Source organism: Anolis sagrei, chromosome 3, assembly GCF_037176765.1.
Source record: "Anolis sagrei isolate rAnoSag1 chromosome 3, rAnoSag1.mat, whole genome shotgun sequence".
Classification (NCBI taxonomy): domain Eukaryota; kingdom Metazoa; phylum Chordata; class Lepidosauria; order Squamata; family Dactyloidae; genus Anolis; species Anolis sagrei.
Window position 1 is genome coordinate 7,168,900 of NC_090023.1, and position 26,584 is coordinate 7,195,483.

General features: G+C 43.5%; 1 protein-coding gene across 2 annotated transcripts in view; it reads left to right on the top strand.

The window, feature by feature from the left end:
• FCHSD2 (FCH and double SH3 domains 2) overlaps window positions 1–26,584 on the top strand; it is a 304,170-nt gene that overhangs the window by 201,826 nt on the left and 75,760 nt on the right. The window contains exons 9-11 of one of the 2 annotated variants that reach the window (XM_060771259.2): window positions 21,856–21,978; window positions 23,235–23,330; window positions 25,322–25,393. In XM_060771259.2, the coding sequence (XP_060627242.2) occupies window positions 21,856–21,978; window positions 23,235–23,330; window positions 25,322–25,393 (291 nt within the window). The remainder of the gene's footprint in view (window positions 1–21,855; window positions 21,979–23,234; window positions 23,331–25,321; window positions 25,394–26,584) is intronic. The other variant, XM_060771260.2, reaches the window with a different exon arrangement.

Sequence of the window (26,584 nt, forward strand, 5' to 3'; positions counted from 1 at the left end):
CCCAGAGGAAAAGGGTTCTTGCCAGACATCAAGGGAACCACTGACCGCAGAGGGAAGCTGATGAGGAAACACAACATACAAACTATCTACAGACCCACCAGGAAAATCCAACAAATGCTCCGTTCAGCAAAGGTCAAGAGGGATCCTCTCACTTCTGCAGGAGTCTACCGTATCCCATGCAGCTGTGGACAAGTCTACAGAGAGACCACCAAACGAAGCAGCATTGCCCAAACACGAATCAAGGAACATGGAAGGCACTGCATACTACTTCAACCAGAGAAGTCAGCCATAGCAGAGCACTTGATGAACCAACCTGGGCACAGCATATTATTTGAGAACACAGAAATGCTGGACCACTCTCACAACCACCATGTCAGACCTCACAGAGAAGCCATTGAAATCCACAAGGATGTGGACAATGTCAACAAAAAGGAGGAAACCATGAAAATGAACACAATCTGTCTACCAGTATTTAAAAACTGTAAAATTACAACAGCAAAACAACAGACTCAGGGCGGCGTACAGACTGGCAACAATTAGATGCCGAACGCACATAAATACATTGTTTAAAAGAGGTTAAAATCACAAAATAAAATTCATATAAAAACAATTAAAAACTATTAAAATCAATGACTTCTGGGTCTGCATCATTAAGTCGTTCCATATTCATTCACAATACTGAGCTTATCTGGTTACAATGAGGTTCCAAAAGCTTGCTCGAAGAGCCAGGGTTTTACTCCTTTCCTAAAGGTCAGGAGGGATGGGACAATCTAATATCCACAGGAAGGGAGTTCCACAGCCGAGGGGTCACCACTGAGAAGGCCCTGTCCCTCGTCCCCACCAAGCGTGCATGTGAGGCAGGCGGGATCGAGAGCAGGGCCTCCCCAGATGATCTTAAATTCCTGAAAGGTTCGTAAGGGATAGGTAAGTTGGGCCAGAACCATTTAGTTGAAGTTCATCTGCATTCACAGAGCACTGTGATCCCAAACACGGATGGATATGGACCAAACTTGGCAGAGACTTGCCGAAATGTTATTATTGGAGGGGTTGGGGGAGTCAGTCCCCTCAAACCCCTCCAATAGGTTGTGTTAAGGTAAAGGTAAAGCTTGTCCCCTGACATTAAGTCCAGTCATGTCTGACTCTGGGGTGTGGTGTTCATCTCCATTTCTAAACTGAAGAGCCGGCGTTGTCCATAGACACCTCCAAGGTCATGTGGCCGGCATGACTACATGGAGCGCTGTTACCTACATGGAGCAGTACCTATTGATCTACTCACATTTGCATGTTTTTGAACTGTTAGGTTGGCAGAAGCTAGAGCTGACAGCAGAAGCTCATGCTGCTCCCCGGAATCGAACCTGCAACCTTTCGGTCAACCAGCTCAGCGCTTTAACCCACTGCGCCACCGGGGGCTTCAGGTTGTGTTAGGATTGTGTTAGTCATGGGGATGTGCCAAGTTTGGTCCAGGTACATTATGGTGGCAGTCACAGTTTCTCTGGGTGTGGGTGAGCTTCCTTTTTGGGAGTTGTAGTTCACCCTCAACAGAGAAACTGAGACCTCCACCATAATGGACCTGGACCAAACTTGGCACACAGAACCCCCATGACTAACTCAATCTATTGGGTTTGAGGGGACCAACTCACCATAGTGGGAGTTATAGTTTACCCTGCAGCCAGAGAGCACACTAAACCCCACCGATGATGCATCCAGAGCAGACTTTAAGTACCGATGGAGTTTTTCAGGGTTAACCTGGCATGATGTGAGTTGTAGTTAATCCACAACCTTATGCATTGTGTACAATTAAAAACTGACTTTTTCAAATAGCCCGGGCAATGTTGGGTACCCAAGCTAGTATTAAATATATGGGGAGGAAACGTTGGCTCCTGTAATACTCCACTCATTTTTTTTTTAAATAAACCCAACATTTTTCAACATACTTCAAAGAAGCCTTGAGACAACGCAGTTTCATGTTCAAGAGCATGGAGTATTCATAAGCAAGATTCAGCCCCACATCCCGGAAGAATGAGGCAATAATGACAACACGTTCATTTGTCATCTTCGGAGGCTTTGTGGATTATTTTGAAATCTAGTTCTGTAATTGCACAGGAGCCTTTGTATTCATGTATAATGTATTACCTTCCTTTCTTCGTGTGTTTGATCAGTGCCAGTTAAAATCCATTCCCTTCCCCTAATCTCTGATAACAAAACTATTCTACTACAAGGATTCATCAGATTTCCCTTGTATTGGAATAATCAATACAGTATAATGATATTCAGTTCTTGTGGGTTTTTTCGGGCTATATGGCCATGTTCTAGAGGCATTTCTCCTGACGTTTCGCCTGCATCTATGGCAAGCATCCTCAAAGGTAGTGAGCCCTCACTACCTCTAAGGATGCTTGCCATAGATGCAGGCGAAACGTCAGGAGAAATGCCTCTAGAACATGGCCATATAGCCCGAAAAAACTCACAAGAACTTAGTGATTCCAGCCATGAAAGCCTTCGACAATATAATGATATTGTTTTAAATATACAGACTTGCTTAAAGTGCATATTCCGCTTTGCAAAAGCCAAATACGTAAGCATTATGCTGAACAGACCATTCATCCCAGTGTACTCTGCATGAACTGGAGGTTTTCTCAACAGAGGTCCTTTTATTTATTTATTTGATTTCAACATTTTGGAATAAACTCAGATGGGGGATGACACAGAAATAAACCAAAAATAAATTAACAATTCAAATTCAACTTGATTGCAAGCTCTATATGTCAGTTCAGTGTCACTGGCTCCAAACATATTTTTGTATGTTTTAAGGGTCCATGGTGGTGCAATGGGTTAAACTGTTGAACTGTTGAATCTGCTGACCTTAAAGGTCAGCAGTTCAAAGCCACAGGTCAGGGTGAGCGCCTGCTGTTGAACGCCTGCTGTTGAACTGCCAACCTAGCAGTTCAAAAACATGCAAATGTGAGTAGATCATTAGGTACCGCTTTGTTGGGAAGGTAATAAAGGTGCCCATGCAACCATAGAATAATAGAATCAAAGAGTTGGAAGAGACCTCATGGGCCATCCAGTCCAACCCCCTGCCAAGAAGCAGGAATATTGCATTCAAATCACCTCTGACAGATGGCCACCCAGCCTCTGTTTAAAGCTTCTCCACCACACTCCGGGGCAGAGAGTTCCACTGCTGAACGGCTCTCACAGTCAGGAAGTTCTTCCTCATGTTCAGATGGAATCTCCTTTCTTGTAGTTTGAAGCCATTGTTCCGCGTCCTAGTCTTCAGGGAAGCAGAAAACAAGCTTGCTCCCTCCTCCCTGTGGCTTCCTCTCACATATTTATACATGGCTATCATGTCTCCTCTCAGCCTTCTCTTCTTCAGGCTAAACATGCCCAGCTCCTTAAGCCACTCCTCATAGGGCTTGTTCTCCAGACCCTTGATCATTTTAGCCGCCCTCCTCTGGACACATTCCAGTTTGTCAATGTCTCTCTTCAATTGTGGTGCCCAGAATTGGACACAATATTCCAGGTGTGGTCTAACCAAGAACCATATCAGCAACACGACCAGGAGTTATCTACAGACAAGAGGCCCCACAGTTTGGAAATGGAACAAGAGCACCTCCCCATGGCCGGAGTTGAGCACCACCTCCAGAAAGCTGGAGATTAAAGGGGAAGCCTTTACCTCTGTTGTGTGTATTTGTGTGTCATGGTTATTCCACAGTATTAAAGGCATTGAATGTTTGCCTATCTGTGTATGTTGTAATCCGCTCTGAGTCTCCTCGGGGAGATAGAGTAGAATATAAAGTGTTATTAAGGTATTTTATTTATCGTGTCAGGCAACCAAACAGTTGTATTACATTTTTGACAGAACAAACAAACAAACATACAAAAGACACAGAGTTGCCAAGCTTGGTAGTTGATTAAATGTCCTTTGACCAGTATCTGGCCACTTGGAGTGCCTCTAGTGTTGCCGCAAGAAGGTCCTCCATTGTACATGTAGCAGAGCTCAGGTTGCATTGCAGCAGGTGGTCAGTGGTTTGCTCTTCTCCACACTCGCATGTCGTGGATTCCACTTTATAGCCCCATTTCTGAAGGTTGGCTCTGCATCTCGTGGTGCCAGAGCGCAGTCTGTTCAGCACCTTCCAAGTTGCCCAGTTTTCTGTGTGCCCAGGGGGGAGTCTCTCATTTGGTATCAGCCATTGGTTGAGGTTCTGGGTTTGAGCCTGCCACTTTTGGACTCTCGCTTGCTGAGGTGTTCCATCGAGTGTCTCTGTAGATCTTAAAAAAACTATTTCTTGATTTAAGTCGTTGACGTGCTGGCTGATGCCCAAACAAGGGATGAGCTGGAGATGTCGTTATTAAGGTAAAGGTAAAGGTTTTCCCCTGACATTAAGTCCAGTCGTGTCCACCTCTGGGGTGGTGGTGCTCATCTCCATTTCTAAACCAAAGAGACGGCGTTGTCCATAGACACCTCCAAGGTCATGTGGCCAGCATGACTGCATGGAGCGCTATTACCTTCCCGCCAGAGCGGTACCTATTGATCTACTCACATTTGCATGCTTTTGAACTGCTAGGTTGACAGAAGCTGGGGCTAACAGCGGTAGCTCATGCTGCTCCCCAGATTTGAACCTGTGACCTTTCAGTCAGCAAGTTCAGCAGCTCAGCGGTTTAACCCACAGTGTCACAGGGATTATAGTGTTGTTGTTATTAGTTAAAATAAGTTAGTCTAAAAGCTCAAATTTTGCTTTGGAGGTTCAAATGGTGTGGTTTCAAATTATGTATGTGTGTAGATATATGTCAAAATATGTCTGTTTGTACCGCAAAGGCTGTTGCTAGGTGAAGTGGCCCTCTGTGATGTCACTGGAAAAAAAGATTATAGGTGTATAGAGGAAAGGCGGGAGGAATGAAAGAAAGGGGAAAAGAAGAGAAAGAATGGAAAGGAGAAGGAAGGAAGAGAAAGGAAAGAAGAAAATGTATGAGGGAAGGAAAGAAAGAAAGAGAAAGTAAGGATGAAAGCAGATCCCTGTGACATGCAGGCAAGAATGTGTGTATAAAAGTAAAGGTTTTCCCTTGACATTAAATCTAGTCGTGACTGACTCTGGGGGGTGGTCCTCATCTCCATTTTTAAGCAAAAGAGCCGGCGTTGTCCATAGGCACCGCCAAGGTCATGTGGCCAGCATGACTGCATGGAGCGCTGTTACCTTCCTGCCAGAGCAGTAACTATTGATCTACTCACATTTGCATGTCTTCGAACTGCTAGGTTGGCAGAAGCTGGGGCTAACAGCAGGAGCTCACCCCACTCCCTAGATTCAAACTGCTGACCTTTCAGTCAGCAAGTTCAGCAGTTCAACCCGCTGCGCCATCTCTCATGTGTATAGGCAAATATATAATAAACAGATACCAAATTGAAGGCAGCTTGTTTCCATCTATTTGTTTCTTTAATGTTCTTATCTAATAGATTAGTTTGTCTGCAGGAGTTATGGACCAAATTATTTTAAACTGGAAAAAAGAGAGATTTCAGTTGTGTTCCCAGAGCTTGGAAATTTTGAAGCATGTTGAAGTCAAGAGAATTGAAATTAATTCCTTATATTTAAGGGTGCGATTTGCACTAGCCAATCCGTCTCCAATGCCAGAAATACAGCTTAATGGTGTAGCATTAGAAAATGTCGACCATTTCCGCTCACTTGGCAGCCACCTCTCCACAAAAGTCAACATTGACACTGAAATACAACATCGCCTGAGCTCTATGAGTGCAGCATTTTTCCGAATGAAGCAGAGAGTGTTTGAGGAACAGAACATCCGTAGGGATACCAAGGTGCTTGTTTATAAAGCTATTGTCCTCCCAACCCTGCTATATGCCTGCGAAACGTAGACTGTCTATAGACGTCGCGTGCAACTCTTGGAACGATTCCATCAGCGTTGCCTCTGAAAAATTCTGCAAATCTCTTGGGAAGACAGGCCGACAAATGTCAGCATGCTGGAAGAAGAAGCAAAGACCACCAGCATTGAAGCAATGGTCCTCCGCCATCAGATCCGCTGGACCGGTCACATTGTCTGGATGCCCGATCAACTTCTTCCAAAGCAGTTGCTCTACTCCGAACTCAAGAACAAAAAAAGACAAGAAAAGAGATTTAAAGATGGGCTCAAAACCAACCTTAAAAACTGACATAGACACTGAGAACTGGGAAGCCCTGGCTCTTGAGCATTCTAGCTGGAGGTCAGTTGTGATCAGCAGTGCTGTAGAATTAGAAGAGGCGCGAATGGAGGGCAAAAGAGAGAAACGTGCCAAGAGGAAGGCGCGTCAAGGCAACCCAGACCGAGACCGCCTCCCATCTGGAAACGACTGCCCTCACTGCAGGAGAACGTGCAAGTCAAGAACAGGGCTCCACAGTCACCTACGTATCCACCACCAAGTCACAGAACTTGGAGGACAATCTTACTTGGACAACAAGGGATCGCCTAAGTAAGCCTAAGTAAGTCTTACTGTGGGGAAAGGGAGGACTGGATTTGTCATAGTAATCATCTTCATGTAAGGTAATTTCTGCTTTAATGTTCCAAAAGAGAAGTTGAAGAAGGTGAAGATGGAGGTCAGCTGTATGTGGGTGTAGAGGAACTGTCAATAGACAAGAACTGAAGTTCCCTTTCATTGGGGAATATTAGGAAACTGTGGAAGGGAAACCTTTCTCGGCCGTCAGTTTCTCAGGCTGTCCTCCACACTTTAGTGGATTGGTATGTGTGCTGAAAAAGAAATCTGAAATTCCCAGGATCCCATATTCACGGAAAGATAGCTAATAAATGGCTGTAGGAGGATTCTCCCTTGCGACAGCAGTATTTTTCTAAAATAAGCAACAAATTCGCTTCCTTTCAATAGACTGAAAAATAAATTGCAGTGGACTGCAGCTGTTCACAATGAGCTTTTCCTGACCATCCTTCCTTCCTTCCTTCCTTAAAAGATTGTTGGCCAGCCCTCATATTTTGTGCTTGCTGGAATGCTGATGCTTGCTGAGCTCAGCAAAGTTCCGGTATGTTAAGTTCATTATTAATGTCTCAAAACTGTTAAACTGGAAATTCCATTAAATATAAAAATTGTCCACAGCAGCAACAATTCTGTTGACATAGGAATAAGATCAAGACAATACTTCTCGGGGATAACACTCCGTGTTCAAGTGTTTTGCTCATGATGTACTTCAGTAGATCAGACTTAGATCTGAATGCCAAAAGCAGCGGGGTAACGGGACATCAGTGCCATTATTTCGTAAGTTACGGTGCTGTGCCATTTCAGCGATACGATGTGGAGTGGCAATGCCATGCTATGACTCTTCAGAAAGAGGGATGGTGCGAGTACTTACTTAGGTGATCCCTCGTAGCCCGAGGATGATGATGACGATAATAATAATAATAATAATAATAATAATAATAATAATAATAATAATAATGATCTTTATTTATACCCCGCCACCATCTCTGTGATGGGGACTCATGGTGGCTTACCTGAGGCCAAGCCCAAACAACAAATTACAACAGAGTAAAACCGAAAACTCAAACCAAAAATGCAAACAATAAACAACTGGGTTGTTGTAGGTTTTTTCGGGCTCTATGGCCATGGTCTAGAGGCATTCTCTCCTGACGTTTTGCCTGCATCTATGGCAAGTATCCTCAGAAGTAGCAAGGTCTGTTGGAACTAGGAAAATGGGTTTATATATCTGTGGAATGACCAGGGTGAGACAAAGGACTCTTGTCTGCTGGAGCTAGGGGTGAATGTTTCAACTGACCACCTTGATTAGCATATAATGGCCTGACAGTGTCTAGAGCAGGGGTTATCAACCTGAGGTCCCCAGATGTTTATGGCCTGCAACTCCCAGAAATCCTAGCCAGTTTACCAGCTGTTAGGATTTCTGGGAGTTGAAGGCCAAAAACTTCTGGGGACCCCAGGTTGAGAACCACTGGTCTAGAATCATAGAATCATAGAATCAAAGAGTTGGAGGAGACCTCATGGGCCATCCAGTCCAACCCCCTGCCAAGAAGCAGGAATATTGCATTCAAATCACCCCTGACAGATGACCATCCAGCCTCTGCTTAAAAGCTTCCAAAGAAGGAGCCTCCACCACACTCCGGGGCAGAGAGTTCCAAAAGTCTAGAGCAAACTTTTGTTGAGAGGTGACTAGATGTCCTTGTTTGTTTCCTCTCTGTTGTTGTACTGTTGCAATTTTAGAGTTCTTTTAATACTGGTACCCAGATTTTGTTCATTTCCATGGTTTCCTCCTTTCTGTTGAAATTGTCCACATGCTTGTGTATTTCAACAGCTTCTCTGTGTAGTCTGACATGGTGGTTGTTGGAGTGGTCCAGCATTTCTGTATTCTCAAATAAAATGCTGTGTCCAGGTTAGTTCATCAGGTGCTCTGCTATGGCTGATTTCTCTGTTGAAGTAGTCTGCAGTGCCTTTCAATAAATAACAACATCATAATTACATAAAACATGTGAATACATAACAATATAAAAATACAATAAGCACAAACACAGTGACAATGGGTGGGCTACATGTAATAATTAAAAGAAAAACTAATTAAAAGCTTGGATGAGATAAAGGAGAATCATAGAATCATAGAATCAAAGAGTTGGAAGAGACCTCATGGGCCATCCAGTCCAACCCCATTCTGCCAAGAAGCAGGAATATTGCATTCAAATCACCCCTGACAAATGGCCATCCAGCCTCTGCTTAAAAGCTTCCAAAGAAGGAGCCTCCACCACACTCTGGGGCAGAGAGTTCCACTGCTGAACAGCTCTCACAGTCAGGAAGTTCTTCCTCGTGTTCAGATGGAATCTCCTCTCTTGTAGTTTGAAGCCATTGTTCCATTGCGTCCTAGTCTCCAAGGAAGCAGAAAACAAGCTTGCTCCCTCCTCCTCCCTGTGGCTTCCTCTCACATATTTATACATGGCTATCATATCTCCTCTCAGCCTTCTCTTCTTCAGGCTAAACATGCCCAGTTCCCTAAGCCGCTCCTCATAGGGCTTGTTCTCCAGACCAGAAGCAGGATTATTTGCAGAGGAGGGCTCATTATAGCAGGGGTTGTGGAATCAAGCTTTCTCACAAAGGAATGGGGGGACTTATACTCCAATGACAAAATGTTGTGGCTAAGCAATAGTGTGAGGTTGTATACCTACTCACCAAAGAGGCAGGATGATGGTCCTCCAAGTGTAGTGTCTTGGCAGTGGGTCTGTCGGTGGCTGTGGAGCCCTATTCTTGATCTGCATGTTTCCAACTCCCAGAAGCCCCTATTGCCAGCTTGGTCAATGGCCAGGAATTCTAGGAGTTGGAGGCAGTTTAAAATGCACAATCTAAGCAATTAACTGACCTTGAGGGAGCTGGGGGTGGTAACGGCCGACAGGGAGCTCTGGCGTGGGCTGGTCCATGAGGTCACGAAGAGTAGGAGACGGCTGAACGAATGAACAACAACAAGCAATTAATTGTTATTGTGTCTTCAGGTCTTTCTCAACTTATTTATTTATTTATTTATTGTTCAAGCTAAAATCTAACACAATTTAAAAACAGCAATATCAAAGATCAAAGGCCTGTCGAAACAGATATGTTTTACATGCCCTGCGGAAAGCTGATGAATCCCTCAAGGTATGGAGTTCAGGTGGCAGAGTATTCCAGAGCGATGGTGCCACTGCTGTAAAGGCTCTGCATCTGGTTGCTGTTAGACGCAAGGTCTTGACACTGGGAATTTCCAACAAATCTTGGTCTTCAGAACGGAGGGATCTCTCGGGTTGGTAGTGGGTGAGGCGGTCCCTATCAATGAAGTGGAACTCCATTGATAGTCAATTTATGGTGACTATTATTTATGGTGACTATCACTTGGTTTCCATGGCCAAGTGGGGAATTGAACCCTGGTTTCCAGAGTTGTAGTCGATGCTCAAAACACTGCACTCTTAACTAAATGAAGGAATGGAGTTCTACCTTGGTTTAGAAGGGCTGGACACTGTCACACTTGGTTCTGGAAAAAGCACAGACTCCACTATACTTCAAAAGGTCCCCTGCAATTATGTACCTCCTTGCTTTTGAAATGGATCTCCATTGATTCTTTGCCTTGAAAGCACATATGCAACACAAGGAGGGGAAGTGAAACAACATGCTTGGCTCTGTCGTGGGGAAACAGAATGATTTCCAATGGGGGAAATCAGGTAGGGCCACGTTTCAGCACCCTATCTGTTCAATTTATACATTGAATATGGCTTACAGAAAGCAGGATTAGACCTAGAGGGAGAAAGCAGGATTAGACCTAGAGGGAGAAGGTGTGAAAATTGGAAGAAGCGTCAACAATTAAGATATGAAGGCTGCACAGTATTACTGGGAGAAAAAGCCACAATTTGGAACAACTATTAATGAAAAGCAAGAAAAGAAGTGCAAAGGCAGAATTTATCAGGGAAACAAAAATAATGACCACAGATAACGTACATAATTTCCTGTAGAATGGGGGTTACATACTCTTAGGACACCTCTGCATTTCTACTCCTACGCAACCCACATAGTAAATGATCCCATGCTGATCCTGCAAACTCACACAGCTGATTTCCTTGGCAATGTTCCCATCTTGCACAGTTTGTTGGTGTGTTGCAAATATGTTAATTGGAAAGATGCATGGTTCAGTTGTACGTAAATACTGTATGGCAATGGTTCTTAATATTTGGTCTCCCACGTGCTTGGCTTTCAGCGCATGGAGCGCCCAGTCAGTGGTGAAGGGTCCTGGGTGTTGAAGGCAGAGCACCTAGCACTGTTCTACAATGATGCTTAGTATCATTTTCCTAATAATGAGTGAGAAATAAGCCATGCTTCTGTGATCTGGATAAGCTGTTTTTAGCTTCTGATTTTGCTCAGTTTACTTTTTATGATTGGTATGACGTCCTCCATGTGCATGGTGGAGTAAAAGGAGAAGAGTGTAAAAGGAGCTTACAATCTACAATTTACCACTGTGGAGGTAACAGTGAAAAAGAAGAGAAATAGAAGCAGGAGGGAAATGGGAGTAAGCTAGACAGTTAGACGTATCCAGGCGTAGTTATAGCTGGGCGTGAGGGCTAATGGAGTGGTAAACAGGAAATGTTTTTATACCCAAATTGTATAACAGTGTGGAGTGAAGAGATCACATTTTCAGTGTGTTTACTGGATAAACTGTGCATTTTTTAAATGTTCTTAAGCCCTTCTTTCCTTCGCTCACCCAGATTCAGAAAAAGAACCGATGAGGTTCACTGGGCAGAGCCTAATCCTGTTGATTTCCTCCACTTGCAAGGAAATTCCTAGACATATGCTTCAGCTATATTGTTTCCTAATCTGCAGCATGAGCATTGTTATCTAAAGCTCTTCCTAGCATGCACTTGACCTCTGATTTAATCCATGTGCACTTCTGAACCGGCACATGACATTTAAGAATTGTCATGCTTCCAAATCCCAAGTATGCCTCTGGATAACCCTCACAAGCTGCACAATGCTGCATCTCTGGGACGCATTGCTCTTTGGTGGAGAGCATTGTTGCATTAAAAGGTTTCATATAAGTCTTGTTTTCTTCTTGGAGCATTACTATAGATTTTTCTTGACAGGATTAATTCAAAAATGTTTTGCCATTCTTCTTTTAAGACTAAGACCTAATATGCTGTAATGGTTTGAACATTGAGTGGAACATGCTTGACATGTTCTCACTTGGTGACTTTAGACCAGACATGGGCAAACCTTCAGTCCTCCTGGTGTTTTGGACTTCAACTCCCACAATTGCGAACAGTCCGAAACACCTGGAGTGCTGAAGTTTGCCTGTGCCTGCTTTAGACGTAATATAAGGAAGGCAAAGATAAACCGCCTCTGAATAAAGCCATGTTAGATTCCCCTTAGGGTCACCATAAGTTGGAAAAGACTTTGGACAGTGTGATTTGCCCAAACCATGCACCTATACAGAACTAAAACTCATTGAGATCTCTGATGTTTGCCCTCTGGAAAACCCATGTAGTTTTCCATAGCAGAGCACCTGATGAACCAGCCTGGACACAGCATATTATTTGAGAACACAGAAATGTTGGCCCACTCTCACAACCACCATGACAGACTACACAGAGAAGCCATTGAAATCCACAAGCATGTGGACAATTTCAACAGAAAGGAGGAGACCATGAAAATGAACAAAATCTGGCTACCAGTATTAAAAAACTCAAAAATTACAACAGCAAAACAGCAGAGAGGAAACAACCAGGCACATCTTAACACCTCTCAACAAAAGATTCCCCCAGGCTCAGCCAGGCCTTCAAATGCTAATGAAGGTGGTCAGTTGAAACATTCACACCTAGCTCCAGCAGAGAAGAGCTCTTTGCCCCACCCCAGTCATTCCACAGATTTATAAACCCATTTTCCTAATTCCAACAGACCTCACTACCTCTGAGGATGCTTGTCATAGGTGCAGGCGAAACGTCAGGAGAAAATGCCTCTAGAACATGGCCATATAGCCCGAAAAAACCCACAAGAACCTAACCCATGTAGTGATTGTTATGTGCCTTCAAGTCAACTCCTATTTAGGCAATCCCCTCCTTGTTTTTTCTTGTCAAAATGAGTCAGAGAAGGTTCACTATCGTCCTCTTCTGGCATTCATCAGATAGTCAGCTTCCCTTGCTCCTCCAAACACGTTAAAGATGATCTGTAAGTTTGGCTGCCAAAATGGAAATCAGAAAAAAAAGGTAGACACTGCTGAAAGAAAAACTCATCCCCGGATCCATTCTGGGAGGAACCTCCAAATAGTCTCGGGAAATTTCAAAATGTTTGTATTTACTTATGCAAGGCTCACCCAACCCTTCTTTCACATTGGTAATTTCGAATGAAAGGTTTGCTGAAACATGTTGAAGTGCCTGTTCTTCCCGTGTTATTTTTGCCCCTGGCATCATATTTTCTGTCAAAAGAAGCAGTGCCCAGGAACACATTGCCTTTGTTAACTGTAATGATAAACATTATAATTTTAGCCGGTGTTCTACCTAGCCATTAAAATGAATGCCAGCCCTGACTTCTTTCAGTGCCATTGGCCTCGCCTCCTGAAAGCACTTCATTCTGCCCTTTTATAACCTGAAACCTTGATGATAGGTTTTGTTTCAGATTTAGGAAGTGGGTACTTGGTGCGGTTTAGACAGTTGTTGAGGCTTTTCCTCTTCCTCAATCTGTGTCTTTAGAGCAGAAATGGTTTGAAACCAGGTGTTCGAGTACACAGTTGAGTCAGGAGGGAAAATCCATCTAAGTCTTGAAATGCGTTCATCAGTAGCCATTGAAAATCCACTACTGATGGAAGCATAGTATATCTAATTATGCCTATTTTCTGTTATGTTTGATTCTGATCTTTGCATTTACTAGATAAGTTTTTTTTCCTTCTCAGAGTTCCCAAATAGACCTAAAAATCTCAGAAGTCTCTGTTTTCAAGCAATTACAATGAAAGCAATATAGATACAATCCAGTTAACAAATAATGTGTGTTCCTGGATTTCACATACCGGTACTGAAATGTTGGTACTAGAGGTAGAAATAACACTATGGGAAGAATAGGGGTAGGTTCCTACACTGCCAAAGAGAAAAGGGTTGTTGTAGGTTTTTTCGGGCTATATGGCCATGTTCTAGAAGCATTTTCTCCTGACATTTCACCTGCATCTATGGCAAGCATCCTCAGAGGTGAGGTCTGTTGGAACTAGGAAAATTGGGTTTATATATCTGTGGAATGACCAGAGTGGCACAAAGAACTCTTGTCTGTTGGAGCCGGGCTCCGACTTACTAGAAGCACTGCTTGAATATCAAGCAAAAAGTGGGCGCAAGAAACAATATCATATGAAAGCTGACTGGCACAACCTGGGGTTCACAACCAGATGCAGTGAAGACATCTGCCCTTGCGCTTTGCTACTCTGCTGCTGAATAAGCATGCCCAGTGTGGAACACATCACACCACACTAAAACAGTGGATGTGGCTCTTAATGAGACATGCCACATTATCACAGGATGTCTATGCCCCACACCACCAGAGAAGTTCTACTATTTAGCCAGTATTGCACCAGTTGACATCTACCAGGAAGTAGCAGCCAATAATGAAAGGACCAAGGCAGTGACATCTCCAGCCCATCCTCTCTTCGGATATCAGCCACTGTCACACCTCAGAGTAGATTCACCTTGCTGAAAACACCAAACTGCACACAGCCAGAAGTCTTTATAGTTTGTTAAAAATAAAAGGTAAAAAATTCTTAAAAGCAAAGGTAATGTACCAAAAGATCAATATAGAAAGATCAATATAGAATAGCACTTTGAAGATTAATCCAAAAAGGCACCAGCAAAGCAAAAACCCAAGAGAACATGACAAAGTCCTGAAAACATGAACACAAGAACTGCAAGATAATCCAGACAAGCAAAGGCAAGCTTCTTGGTTAAACGAAAAGTTGCTTTGACAAAGGTTTGTTCTCAAACACACTGCTTAATACCCTTTGCAAAATATGAAGGCGTTTCTTTGGCCTCTGGCCTCCTTCTTGTTAGCTATTCTCACACTCCTTCGAACTCTGAATTTCAAACAGTCAGCCCAATCTAAGGTTCCCATTTCATCAAGGTCAGTCTGTTCGTTAGGGTCAGCCTGTTTCCCTGCTTCCTCATTATCAGGCTGAGAAGTGTCCTCCTTCTCTGAGTCAATCTGCACCTGGCTATTTTCAGTATCAACACTCTCATTCCTTGCTGTGGGAAACTGCGGTTCTTCACTGTCTATAACAGGGACGTCTAGAACAGGGACATTTTGAACCAGACTGTGAACCTGAGTCCCATCATCCTCATCAGATACACTCTGTGGTTCCAGCTGAGCCACAACAGCCAGGACGCCAACACCTTAAATCAAGAAATAGTTTCCTAATATATAGAGAGATACTTGCAGGAACACCTCAGCAAGTGAGAGTCCAGAAATGGCAGGTTAAAACCCAGAACTTCAACCCATGGCTGATACCAAATGAGAGACTCCCCCCTGGGCACAGAGAAGACAGGGCGACTTGGAAGGCGCTGAACAGGCTGTGCTGTGGCACCATGAGATGCAGTGCCAACCTTAAGAAATGGGGTTTCAAAGTGGAGACCACGACATGCGAGTGTGGAGAAGAGCAAACTTCAGACCACTTAATACAATCCAGTCAGAGCCCTGCCACATGCACAATGGAGGACCTTCTCACAGCAACACCAGAGACACTTGAAGTGGCACTTGAAGTGGCCTCTGTGGGAGGAAGCCACAGGGAGGAGGGAGCAAGCTTGTTTTCTGCTTCCCTGGAGACTAGGACACGAAATAATGGCTTCAAACTACAAGAAAGGGGATTCCATCTGAACATGTGGAAGAACTTCCTGACTGTGAGAGCCGTTTAGCAGTGGAACTCTCTGCCCCAGAGTGTGGTGGAGGCTCCTTCTTTGGAAGCTTTTAAACAGAGGCTGGATGGCCATCTGTCAGGGGTGATTTGAATGCAATATTCCTGCTTCTTGGCAGAATGGGGTTGGACTGGATGGCCCATGAGGTCTCTTCCAACTCTTTGATTCTATGGTGGTGGTGGTGGTGATGATGATGATGATGATGATGATGATGATGATGATGATGATGATGATGATGATGATTCTATGATCCAGGTTCTGCTCAAAGGACATTTAGCATAATGCCAAGTTTTTTAAACGTTGTGTTTTTAAATACATTATAACTGTACCCCCAATTCACTTCTGACACATTAAATAAATAAGCAAAGAATTCTGGAGGAAGCTGCTATTTACCTTGTCTGTTATAAGAAGGCACACACAACTCCAGTAGGATCAACTGGAATAATGAATCTAGTTCTTTCCTAGGTTAAACCTTATTATGTTCTCTTACTGCAGACATATGCCTACAATATGATACCAAAAGTCTGTATTTCACCATCCATTTTTCATACCCTCCCAAAACTGGTTCTGTCGAATAAAATTCCAGCCAGACAAAGGTCAAGGAGGAAAAGTCGAGTTTGGGCAGGCATCAATAGAGTTCGTAAAATGGAGTTTCTTTATCAGAAGGATTGGTAACTGAGTCTTACCAGTAGCTTGTTAGGATGCTTAATGTCATCCCAAGCACCATTCCATTGCATAAACTGTCCACATGATGCAGAGATTTATTGATCAACACTTTGCACTGAACACCAGTTAACATCTCTGATTGCTGTAAGTGAAGCGAGGAAGCTAAAAGACCACGGTTCCTGCGTCAAATCTTCCTTAATTTATGACTCCACCAGAAGTAATGCATCCCCATTTCCTCTTCAGCAGTTCTGACAGGGTTAGATCATTATTCCTTCCCTCTTTGAAAGTGGCAAGCGCTATAGCATGTACAGAGGATGGGAATAATTGAGTAAGATGAAGTAACAGTCCAATTGTCTTATTAGCCGTTGTTAATCGTGAACTTGAAGTGGGACTGCTGTGCTCTGAATCTTGTCCATGAATTTTGAAGCAGCGTGAATGTCTTCATGTCTTGTTTTTTAGGAGCTGCTGATTGGCTCCTTAAAAATGTTTAGAAAAAAGATGCTAAACTAAGTTTGCTTTTTGGAAGGAGGCTCCATCGCACTCTACACAGTCCACTGCTGAACACTCAGTTCTTCCTAATGTTTTGGTGGGATCTCTTTTCCTGCCAATTTGAATCCATTGTTCCCTTGTGTCCTAGTCTTCAAAGCAGCAGAAAACACTCTTGCCTCCTCTTCATTACGGCATCCTTTCAGATATTTAAACATAGAATCATAGAATCAAAGAGTTGGAAGAGACCTCATGGGCCATCCAGTCCAACCCCCTGCCAAGAAGCAGGAATATTGCATTCAAATCACCCCTGACAAATGGCCATCCAGCCTCTGCTTAAAAGCTTCCAAAGAAGGAGCCTCCACCACACTCCGGGGCAGAGAGTTCCACTGCTGAACGGCTCTCACAGTCAGGAAGTTCTTCCTAATGTTCAGATGGAATCTCCTCTCTTGTAGTTTGAAGCCATTGTTCCGCGTCCTAGTCTCCAAGGAAGCAGAAAACAAGCTTGCTCCCTCCTCCCTGTGGCTTCCTCTCACATATTTATCCATGGCTATCATATCTCCTCTCAGCCTTCTCTTCTTCAGGCTAAACATGCCCAGTTCCCTAAGCCGCTCCTCATAGGGCTTGTTCTCCAGACCCTTGATCATTTTAGTCGCCCTCCTCTGGACATGTCTCTCATTTCCCCTCTCAGCCATCTCTTTGGGCTAAATATACCTAGCTGCCTCAGCCGGTCTTCATGGTCATGGGCGGCTCAACCCATTACGCAAAGTAAGCATTTGCAGTATAGTTGACTTTGCCCAGGGGCACTCTTGAGGTGCTCTTGGGGGAAAATAGACCTTGACATATGCAAGTTGTGGTTACTGGGATGTATAGTTCACCTACAATCAAAGAGCATTCTGAACTCCACCAGTGATGGAATTGAACCACTCGCAGTGTGAATTTACTTCAAGCAGAGTCACTTTTTGTATAAGCTACCTGGTATGATATAAGAGTCTAGAGTTGCTGAATTTATCAACTCCTGAGGAAGGGGATTGCTTTCCCCGAAACAGGGTACAAAAATACCCGGGCACCCCTGTTGAATGCCATTGGGACTTTTCTTTGAAGACTTATTTTGAGAAGCAGTGCTCCATTTTTCACTGGACTTGAGTTGGATCTTTTCCATGAAGATTGTTTTGAGAGTGGCGCTTCATCCTCATTATTGTCTTCAGTTTACACATAGCCTCATGACTCAATGCTTACTTTGTGTATATGACTTTTCTCATTGAATGTATCCCTGAAGCCTATATACAGTGGAATCCCTATCCAAACCCAGAACTGTTACGTTTGAGAGCGGTTGCTCCTTTTGATTTCTGTGTACCACTGAATTGAGCTATGTTCTGGGGATTTGGTAAATGGAATATTATATGTTTTCTTGATAATACACTTTGACATTACGCATAGATTGTTTTGTGTTTGTACTGATATCTTACAAGTACTCTGGGATATTGTGTAGTCCCTGTTCATGGTGTCCAGACCCTTTTGCTTGCCCTTCTCTGGACACCATGTCCATCTCCTTCTTGACTTGTGGTGCCCAGAACTGGACACAGGTTTATTCCAACTGAAGATATGAATTTCCACAATCTGGACACTGACTTAGGCAATCCCTCATTGTCTGAGTATGATAGCCTTCCAAGTGTAGTGTCTTGGTGGTGGATATGTAAGTGACTGTAAATCCCTATTCTTGGCCCACATGTTCTTTCACATTGAGGACATCAGTTTCCAGGTGGAAGGTGATCCCAGTCAGGGTTGTCTTGACATGCCTTCTGCTTGGCACGTTTCTCCCTTTTGCCCTCCATTCGTGCCTCTTTGAATTCTGCAGCACTGCTGGTCACAGCTGACCTCCAGTTAGAGCACTTAAGGGCCAGGGCTTCCCGGTTCTCGGTGTCCATGCCACAGTTTTTAAGGTTGGCTTTAATCCCATCTTTCAGTCTTTTTGCTGTTCACCAACATTATGGTTTCTATTCTTGAGTTTGGGGTATAGTAACTTCTCTGGGAGATGGTGATCGGACATTTTGACAACATGACCAGTCCAGTGGAGTTGATGGCGTAGGAGCATAGTTACTCCTGTTGACATAGCCTAGAATCACATTGATTTTTTAAGCTGTTCAGTTATGTTCAGCTTGTGGTGTACGAAGACCCCGAAATCCCTTTCACATGTACTGTTTTCATGTCTCAAAAAACATTTGTTAAAACGGTGCTGTATCTAAATGGCATTATATTTCCAAGAACCAACATTGTTTTGAAGTGCAAGGTCCTGATAACACGCAATAATCCCCAGAAGTTCTGGTAGACATTAGCTATGCAATCGGCATGGTTAGTTACGTAAACGGTGTGCTCCACTACCCCCACAGCTTCAAGCCAGAGTAATGTTTGGAGTAGTCATGCCAGCTCCTTGCCTAGAGGTAACTAATAAACAACTAAGGTGTAATTCCGAGTCTTGATTCAAGCCTACACAATTCTCCTGGGCTGACTTATAGTTTCTTTCTTGAAACATGCCTTCAGGAATAAAGTCTAGTGAATGGAAGTTAACAGAGTGATGCTGCAGCTAAAAAAGCCAACATGGTTCTAGGCTGCATCAATAAGAGTATTCTGTCAAGATTTAGAGAAGCCTTAGTCCCACTCTTTTGTGTTTTGGTCAGACATCACCTGGAATAATTGCCCTGTGTCCAGTTCTGGGCACCACTATTCCAGAAGGAGATGGACAAGCTGAAACATGTCCAAAGAAAGGCCACCAAAATAGTCAAAAGTCCAGACACTATGAGTCCCTCTAAGAAACTGCTTAGTTGGCTGGGAATGTTTAGCTTAGAGAAAAGGCTGACAAGGGATGTGATTGTCATGTTTACATATTTGAAAGGATGTCACATTGTTTTCTGCTGCTCTGGAAACTAGGACACAATGGAGCAGTGGATTCCATCTTGATGTTTGGAGCTGTTGGGCAGGAGAAAATGCTTCCTGGGAGTCTTGAGAAGTCTCATTCTCTGGAGATTTATAAACTGAGACTGGTGTCCCTTGGGGGGGGGGGTCTCTTCCGCCTAAGATTCTGTGACGTTTCTCATTGCCAGTCAAATAATGAAAGGATGTTCACCTAAATTTGGGGAGTCTGTGAAAAGTGGAAATCTATCTAAATAAAAATGTAATGTCCATTTGTGGGACTGACATAACTCAAAAACCACTGGATTAATTGACACCAAATTTGGACACTACACTCTTAACAGACCAACAAGTGACCCTCACTCATAAACCCCCCAAAAAAGCAGCAGAAAGAACTTAAAAATCCAAAAAAGCTAAATGACAATACAGATGCAGATGTCCAGCTTACTAACTGTGAAGCCCTTGCTCTGCGGAGAGCAGGGACGCACCTCTCTCAAGAGCTGCCTTCGAGCCCAACTCTTTTCTGGCCTACATCTAGAGGGAAGGAGGGAAAGAGGGAAAGAAGGAAGGAGGGAAGGAAAGAGGGAACAAAAGAAAAAAGCAGAGAAGGATGAAGAAAAGAAAGAGGTAGGGAAGGAAGGAAGGAAGGAGGGAAAGAGGGAGGGAAAGAAAAAGGGGGGTACGCAGGAAAGAGGTAGAGAAGGAAGAAAGGAGATAATGGGGGAGGGAAAGAAAAAGGGGTACGCAGGAAAGAGGGAGAGAAGGAAAGAAAAAAGAGAGGGAAGGAAGAAGAGAAGGAAAGAAAGAAAGAGGGAGGGGGAGAAGGAAGCAAAGAAAGAGAGAAAGAAAGATGGAAGGAAGGAGGTAGAGAAGGAAGAAAGGAGAGAAAGAAGAAGGGAAAGAAAAAAGGAGGTAGGGAAGGAAGGAAGGAAGGAAGGAAGGAAGGAAAGAGGGAGGGAAAGAAAAAGGGGGGTACGCAGGAAAGAGGAGAGAAGGAAGAAAGGAGATAATGGGGGAGGGAAAGAAAAGGGGTACGCAGGAAAGAGGGAGAGAAGGAAAGAAAAAAGAGAGGGAAGGAAGAAGAGAAGGAAAGAAAGAAAGAGGGAGGGGGAGAAGGAAGCAAAGAAAGAGAGAAAGAAAGATGGAAGGAAGGAAGGAGGTAGAGAAGGAAGAAAGGAGAGAAAGAAGAAGGGAAAGAAAAAAGGAGGGAGGGAGGGAGGGAGGGAAGGAAGGAAGGAAGGAAGGAAGGAGGTAGAGAAGGAAGAAAGGAGAGAAAGAAGAAGGGAAAGAAAGAAGGAGGGAGGGAAGGAAGGAAGGAAGGAAGGAAGGAAGGAAGGAAGGAAGGAAGGAAGGAAGGAAGGAAGGAAGGAAGGAAAGATGGAGAGAAAGAAAGATGTAGAGTAAGAGGGAGGGAAGGTTGGCCACACCCGTGTGTGGCAGTGGGTACAGCTAGTAGTAGAATAAACTGCTTGCTGTTAATAGTTTGGTGTCGTCTTCACAGATGTAGGTGTTCTGTGTGGCTTTTCACTCTCCCTTGTGCCATTCCTAGTGACTTAGGAGAGAATAAAAGGAGGCCCCATGTGAGAAGAAAGGTTCAACATCATGTCCCCAAACACTCTGCTGAGCTAATTGTTAAAACAGAAACTGCAAGGGGTTGTGTTGCGTGCAAGTTGAAACCTATTCTGAAACTGGGATGCTATACCTTTGCTGATGTATTAATTATGCCTTTCCTATTTTGGAGTAAGGAAGTGGGAGTGGGAATTTGGGTGCATGTTGCTTGTCACGGTAGTAACACCAGCTGAATGTTTATCTTTCGCACAACCATTAAAGATCCAGGAGCCCTCCCTTGTAATTCACCTGACAGCCTTATAGTGTAGGTTGGATTTGGAAATGTGTGTCTGAAGTGCGAGAAGCCAAGGAGCGCCTGCAGTGTTAATGAATCGCAATTAATTTCCAACATTACACCTTACTTGTTATCATATAATTGTTCCTCCTCCTTGATGTTTTCTAAGCAAAATGCCTTGATACCTGCAGGATATGCTACAGAAGACACGTGCTCCTTTTTATTGATCTGCTAGTAACTCATGCTCTCTTTTGGCATGCTCTGTAGTGCCAGCTAGTGGGAAGAGATAGCAATTTCAGCATTGCTGAAGGTACTTAGGAACTCCTCCAAGCTGACCAGTATCCTCTTTCGAGGTTGAAGATGAATAGAAGTACCTTCATAAAGATGGCAGGCCCTCATGCCATTTTTATGGCCATCTGTTAGGGGTACTTTGATTGTGCTTCTCCTATATGGCAGGGGGTTTGACTAGGTGGCCTATGTGGTCTTTTCTGACTCTATGATTCTGTGCTCAGCCTCTAAACTGAATGTATTCTTCAGCATCCCCTTTTATTTCTCTTTCTCTTCTTTAATTGCAGGCTCTCGATGGGAATGTATACGATCACCTTAAAGATTATATAATGGCATTCAGCAGGACTGAATTCGAAATATGCCAAGCTGTACAAAGCACATTCCAGTTTCTTTTGGAAACTTCCAGTCGGGTAAGTTTTTAAATAAAAAATGGCAATCTGGCATTCCAGCTTTTCTTGAGGGTATTCTGGCCACCAGGGGAGCTGTCACTTCACCGTCCACTTGTGACCCCGATGGAGTACTTCCTCATTCTTTTGCACGCTGCTGGAGATTTTTATGGCATTGTAAATTAGTTAAATTAGCCTCAACACATAAAGTGGCACTTTACCCGATTCCCTGGAACCCCTGGTGGCGCAGTGGGTTAAAGCCCTGTGCCGGCAGGACTGAAGACCGACTGGTCGCAGGTTCGAATCCGGGGAGAGGCGGATGAGCTCCCTCTATCAGCTCCAGCTCCTCATGCAGGGACATGAGAAAAGCCTCCCAAGGATGATAAAAACATCAAATCATCCGGGCGTCCCCTGGGCAACGTCCTCGCAGACGGCCAATTCTCTCACACCAGAAGTGACTTGCAGTTTCTCAAGTCACTCCTGACATGACCAAAACAAAAACAAAAACGATTCCCAAGCCCCCCATATTCTGGCTTTGCACTAACCTTGGCCCGGCCCTTTTTTAATTGCCTCTACCCATTTTTATTGCTCCTAACAAACAGGCACGAAGAACCAGCAGGATTATTTTTTAATATATATGTGTTGTTGTGATATATTTTTGTTTAAGTTGTTGTGATAATTTTATGCTTATATTGGATACTCTATGTTTTGGTGTCTGTTACTTGGAAACCACCCTGAGTCCCCTTGAGGAGATAGAGCAGTATATAAATAAAGTTATTATTATTATTATTATTATTATTATTATTATTATTTCCTAACTTGACATATGCAACTGTCTTTCGGGGTGCATAGGTCAACAGCAAGCTAGACAAATGGTTGGGAGCTTACTCCGACTTAGGCGGGCTTCGAACGCATGACCTTTCGGTCAGTAGTGATTTTAATGCAGCTGACTCTCAACCAGCTGCACCACATCCGTGCTTTCAACATAAAGTTTAATAATTTGATGTCATATGTTTAATTAAACAGAATCAAACTCAACTCAGTATGTAGTATATGGACATTAAAACACATATTAATCAATGTGTTTCGTGTCATTGATACATCAGCTGTATGGGTTTCTAAGATTGATGCTTTCTAGGAAAATTCTGCAAAATGTTCAGACGCATTCTATCCTGAAAGACTTTGAGCACCGTTATTGTGAAAATCACCCACCTTAACAGTTGCAGCACACTTTTGTCTTTGTTAAACATTCCTATTAACTTGTTTATTGTCTCTTTCAGGTAGTGCGAGATTACAATTTCCAGCTGTTCTTACAAGAGAACACGGTATTTCACAAACCCCAGTCCTTCCAATTCCAACCGTGTGACAGCGACACTGTAAGGATATTTCTTTTAAAAATCAATAATTTTATTATCTTAGGTAATTATTTTGGTGATTTGAAAGGGCCACAATCCTGAAAAGCCATTTGGGAGATAGAACAAGGTTGATACTCAAAGGAATTGCTTGTGTATTCTTATATAGTCATGCATGCGGAGTGCTATTCTGATTTGGATAACCTTCTATACCCTCCTGGGCTCTCTTCAGCAGACACAAATTGATGGATTTAGATGATTTATGTCAATTTTCAACCTGTTCTAATCAAGTGGGCTTAAGTGTACACCTAATCCTGCCCCCAAGAGTAAGAAAACCTTTAAAGAGGAGGAGATATTCTAGCCATTTAGATCCTACAACCTTGTCCTCGCGGTACACATTCTCTATTGCATATTTGGACACAAATGGGGAAGTGCAGTCTATGAGCTGAATGTTTTCATTGCTCAGAAATATCCCCATAGCTCATCTTTGGGGGGAGGTTTCATCATATTTCTTCTTAATTGGCATGTAATAGGATCCCCTGGTGGCGCAGCAGGTTAAACTGCTGAAATTGCTGATTCGAATCCAGGAAATCGCAGGTTCGAATCCAGGGAGCAGGGTAAACTCCCGCTGTTAGCCCCACCTTTCGCCAACATAGCAGTTTGAAAAAATACAAATGTGAGTAGATCCATAGGTACTGCTCCGGCATAGAGGTAACGGCACTCCATGCAGTCATGCCAGCCACATGACCTTGGAGGTGACTACGGACGACGCTGGTTCTTCAGCTTCCGACACGACTAGACTTAATGTCAAGGGGAAGACCTTTACCTTTTTTAAAATCAGCAATAAAAATATGGGTTTTTTTTAAAACAATCAGGGACATCAAATCACCTCTCAAAGAAAGATTCCCCCAGGCACTTCCAAGCCATTAAATGCTAATCAAGGTGGTCAGTTGAAACATTCACACCTCGCTCCAGCAGACAAGAGTCCTTTGTCCCACCCTGGTTTTTCCACAGATATATAAACCCATTTTCCTACTTCCAACAGACCTCACTACCTCTGAGGATGCTTGCCATAGATGCAGGCGAAACGTCAGGAGAGAATGCCTCTAGAACATGGCCATATAGCCCGGAAAACCTACAACAACCCAAAAATATGGTTAATCTCCTGATTATTAACTAAGGATTCGTCCAGCCAGCAACCAGCCAGACTTTGAAGCTGCAAGGCCTTTAAATGCTAATCAAGGTGGCCAATTGCAAAATTCACACTTGCTTCAAGCAGACAAGAGTTTTTTTCTCCCACCCTGGACATTATTCCACAGATATATAAACCTCACCTGCCTAGTTTCCAACAGACCTCACAGCTTCTGAGGATGCCTGCCATAGATGTGGGCAAAATGTCAGGAGAGAATGCTTCTGGAACATGGTCATACAGCCAGGAAAACTCACAGCAACCCAGAGCTTCCAGCAATGAAAGCCTTCCACAACACAATATCCTAATCCCTTAGGTCCCAAAATGTTTGAAATGTGTACCCAAATATTTGTAGGGTTCAATGGCTATAACTCACTCTAAAAATAGCAATTTTTCTGTGTTTCTTCTGAACCTATGAATAGAGGGCAGTAATTTAAAATAAATGCAGGTTTCCAATGAGACCTCTTTCCTGCAGCTGTCTGGTAAACTGTCCCTTGCGCAAGTTTTGTCCCATTACCTGGGTGGCTGTATTTGGGGAAAGGCAGATAAGACTTGGGCCTGCTTACTAGGAACAACAAACCTGCCCTTTAAATTCAAATGTTATGTTCTGAACCCGTTCTTCCTCAAGAGATAAGAAACTTCTAAGTCTCCCGGCAAACTGTTTACATCAAGTCCAAGGGCATCTAAAAGGCAGCAGGCTAGATTTTCCTTGACTAACCATATTTGTCTAACTGTGTTTGCCTTGCAATTCTAACTGTGTTGTATGTGTGTGTGTGTGTATCTGTGTGTGTGTGTGTTTTGTCCTTGTGCAACCTTTGATATTTAGAGTTTTAGTGCCGTTCAGCTGGTGGATATTGAGCCTTCACCTGTCAGTGCTCTGAGAATGACCTTAGTGGAGGTATATGGCAGCGTCTGCTATCACCATTTAATCTGTTTTGTGGGTTTGCCTATGTGCATGCGGAATAGGGGCTTCTCTGCATAAGTGACATATGAATGCATAACATGCTGTCCCAAAGGCATCAAAACTCCGGGATTCCTTCTTCAGCTTACAAACCAAACAGCACTTTGTTAGTAATAATCCAGGATTTGAAATGAAGCAAAGTGCAAAAACATCCAAATGGCTTCATTTCACCTACTTGCAAAACATTTTACCATGTCTCCCCATTACCTCGGCATTTCTAGCAGCTATTCTAGCTGAACGCAGTCTATGCTGTTTCCTTTCGCCTTTCCAGAAATGTGAGCACTTGCAAGACTTCATCCCCTGATTCCAATTCCTCCTCTAATTCCTGAACATTTTTCTGCTCCAGTTCCTCTTCTAAAGATGAGGAATCCCTAACATCTGGGTACAGTGTCTGAAGACCTTGGCCTGCACTTAAAAACAATCAGCCCTGACAAAATCACCATCTGTCATCTGCAAATGGCCACCCAACTCGGATCTGCACACATTATTCGCCAATACATCACACAGTCTTAGACCTCACAACTTCTGAGGATGCTTGCCATAGATGCAGGTAAAACGTCAGTTGAGAATACTTCTAGAGCATGGCCACATAAGTTCTTGTGGGGTTTTTTCAGGCTATATGGCCATGTTCTAGAAGCATTTCTCCTGACGTTTCGCCTGCATCTATGGCAAGCATCCTCAGAGGTGAGGTCTGTTGGAACTGGGAAAAAGGGTTTATATATCTGTGGAATGACCAGACAAAGGACTTTTGTCAGTTGGGCTAGGTGTGAATATTTCAACTGACCACCTTGATTAGCATACAATGGCTGACTGTGCCTGGAGCAAACTCTTCTTGAAAGGTGATTAGATGTCCCTGCCTGTTTCCTCTCTGCTGTTTTTGCTGTTGCAATTTTAGAATTGTCTCACCCTGGTCATTCCACAGATATATAAACCCTTTTTCCCAGTTCCAACAGACCTCAGCTCTGAGGATGCTTGCCATAGATGCAGGCGAAACGTCAAGAGAAATGCCTCTAGAACATGGCCCTATAGCCCGAAAAAACCCACAAGAACTTAGTGATTCCAGCCATGAAAGCCTTCGACATGGCCACATAGCCCGAAAAACCTACAACAACCCATTGATTCCGGCCA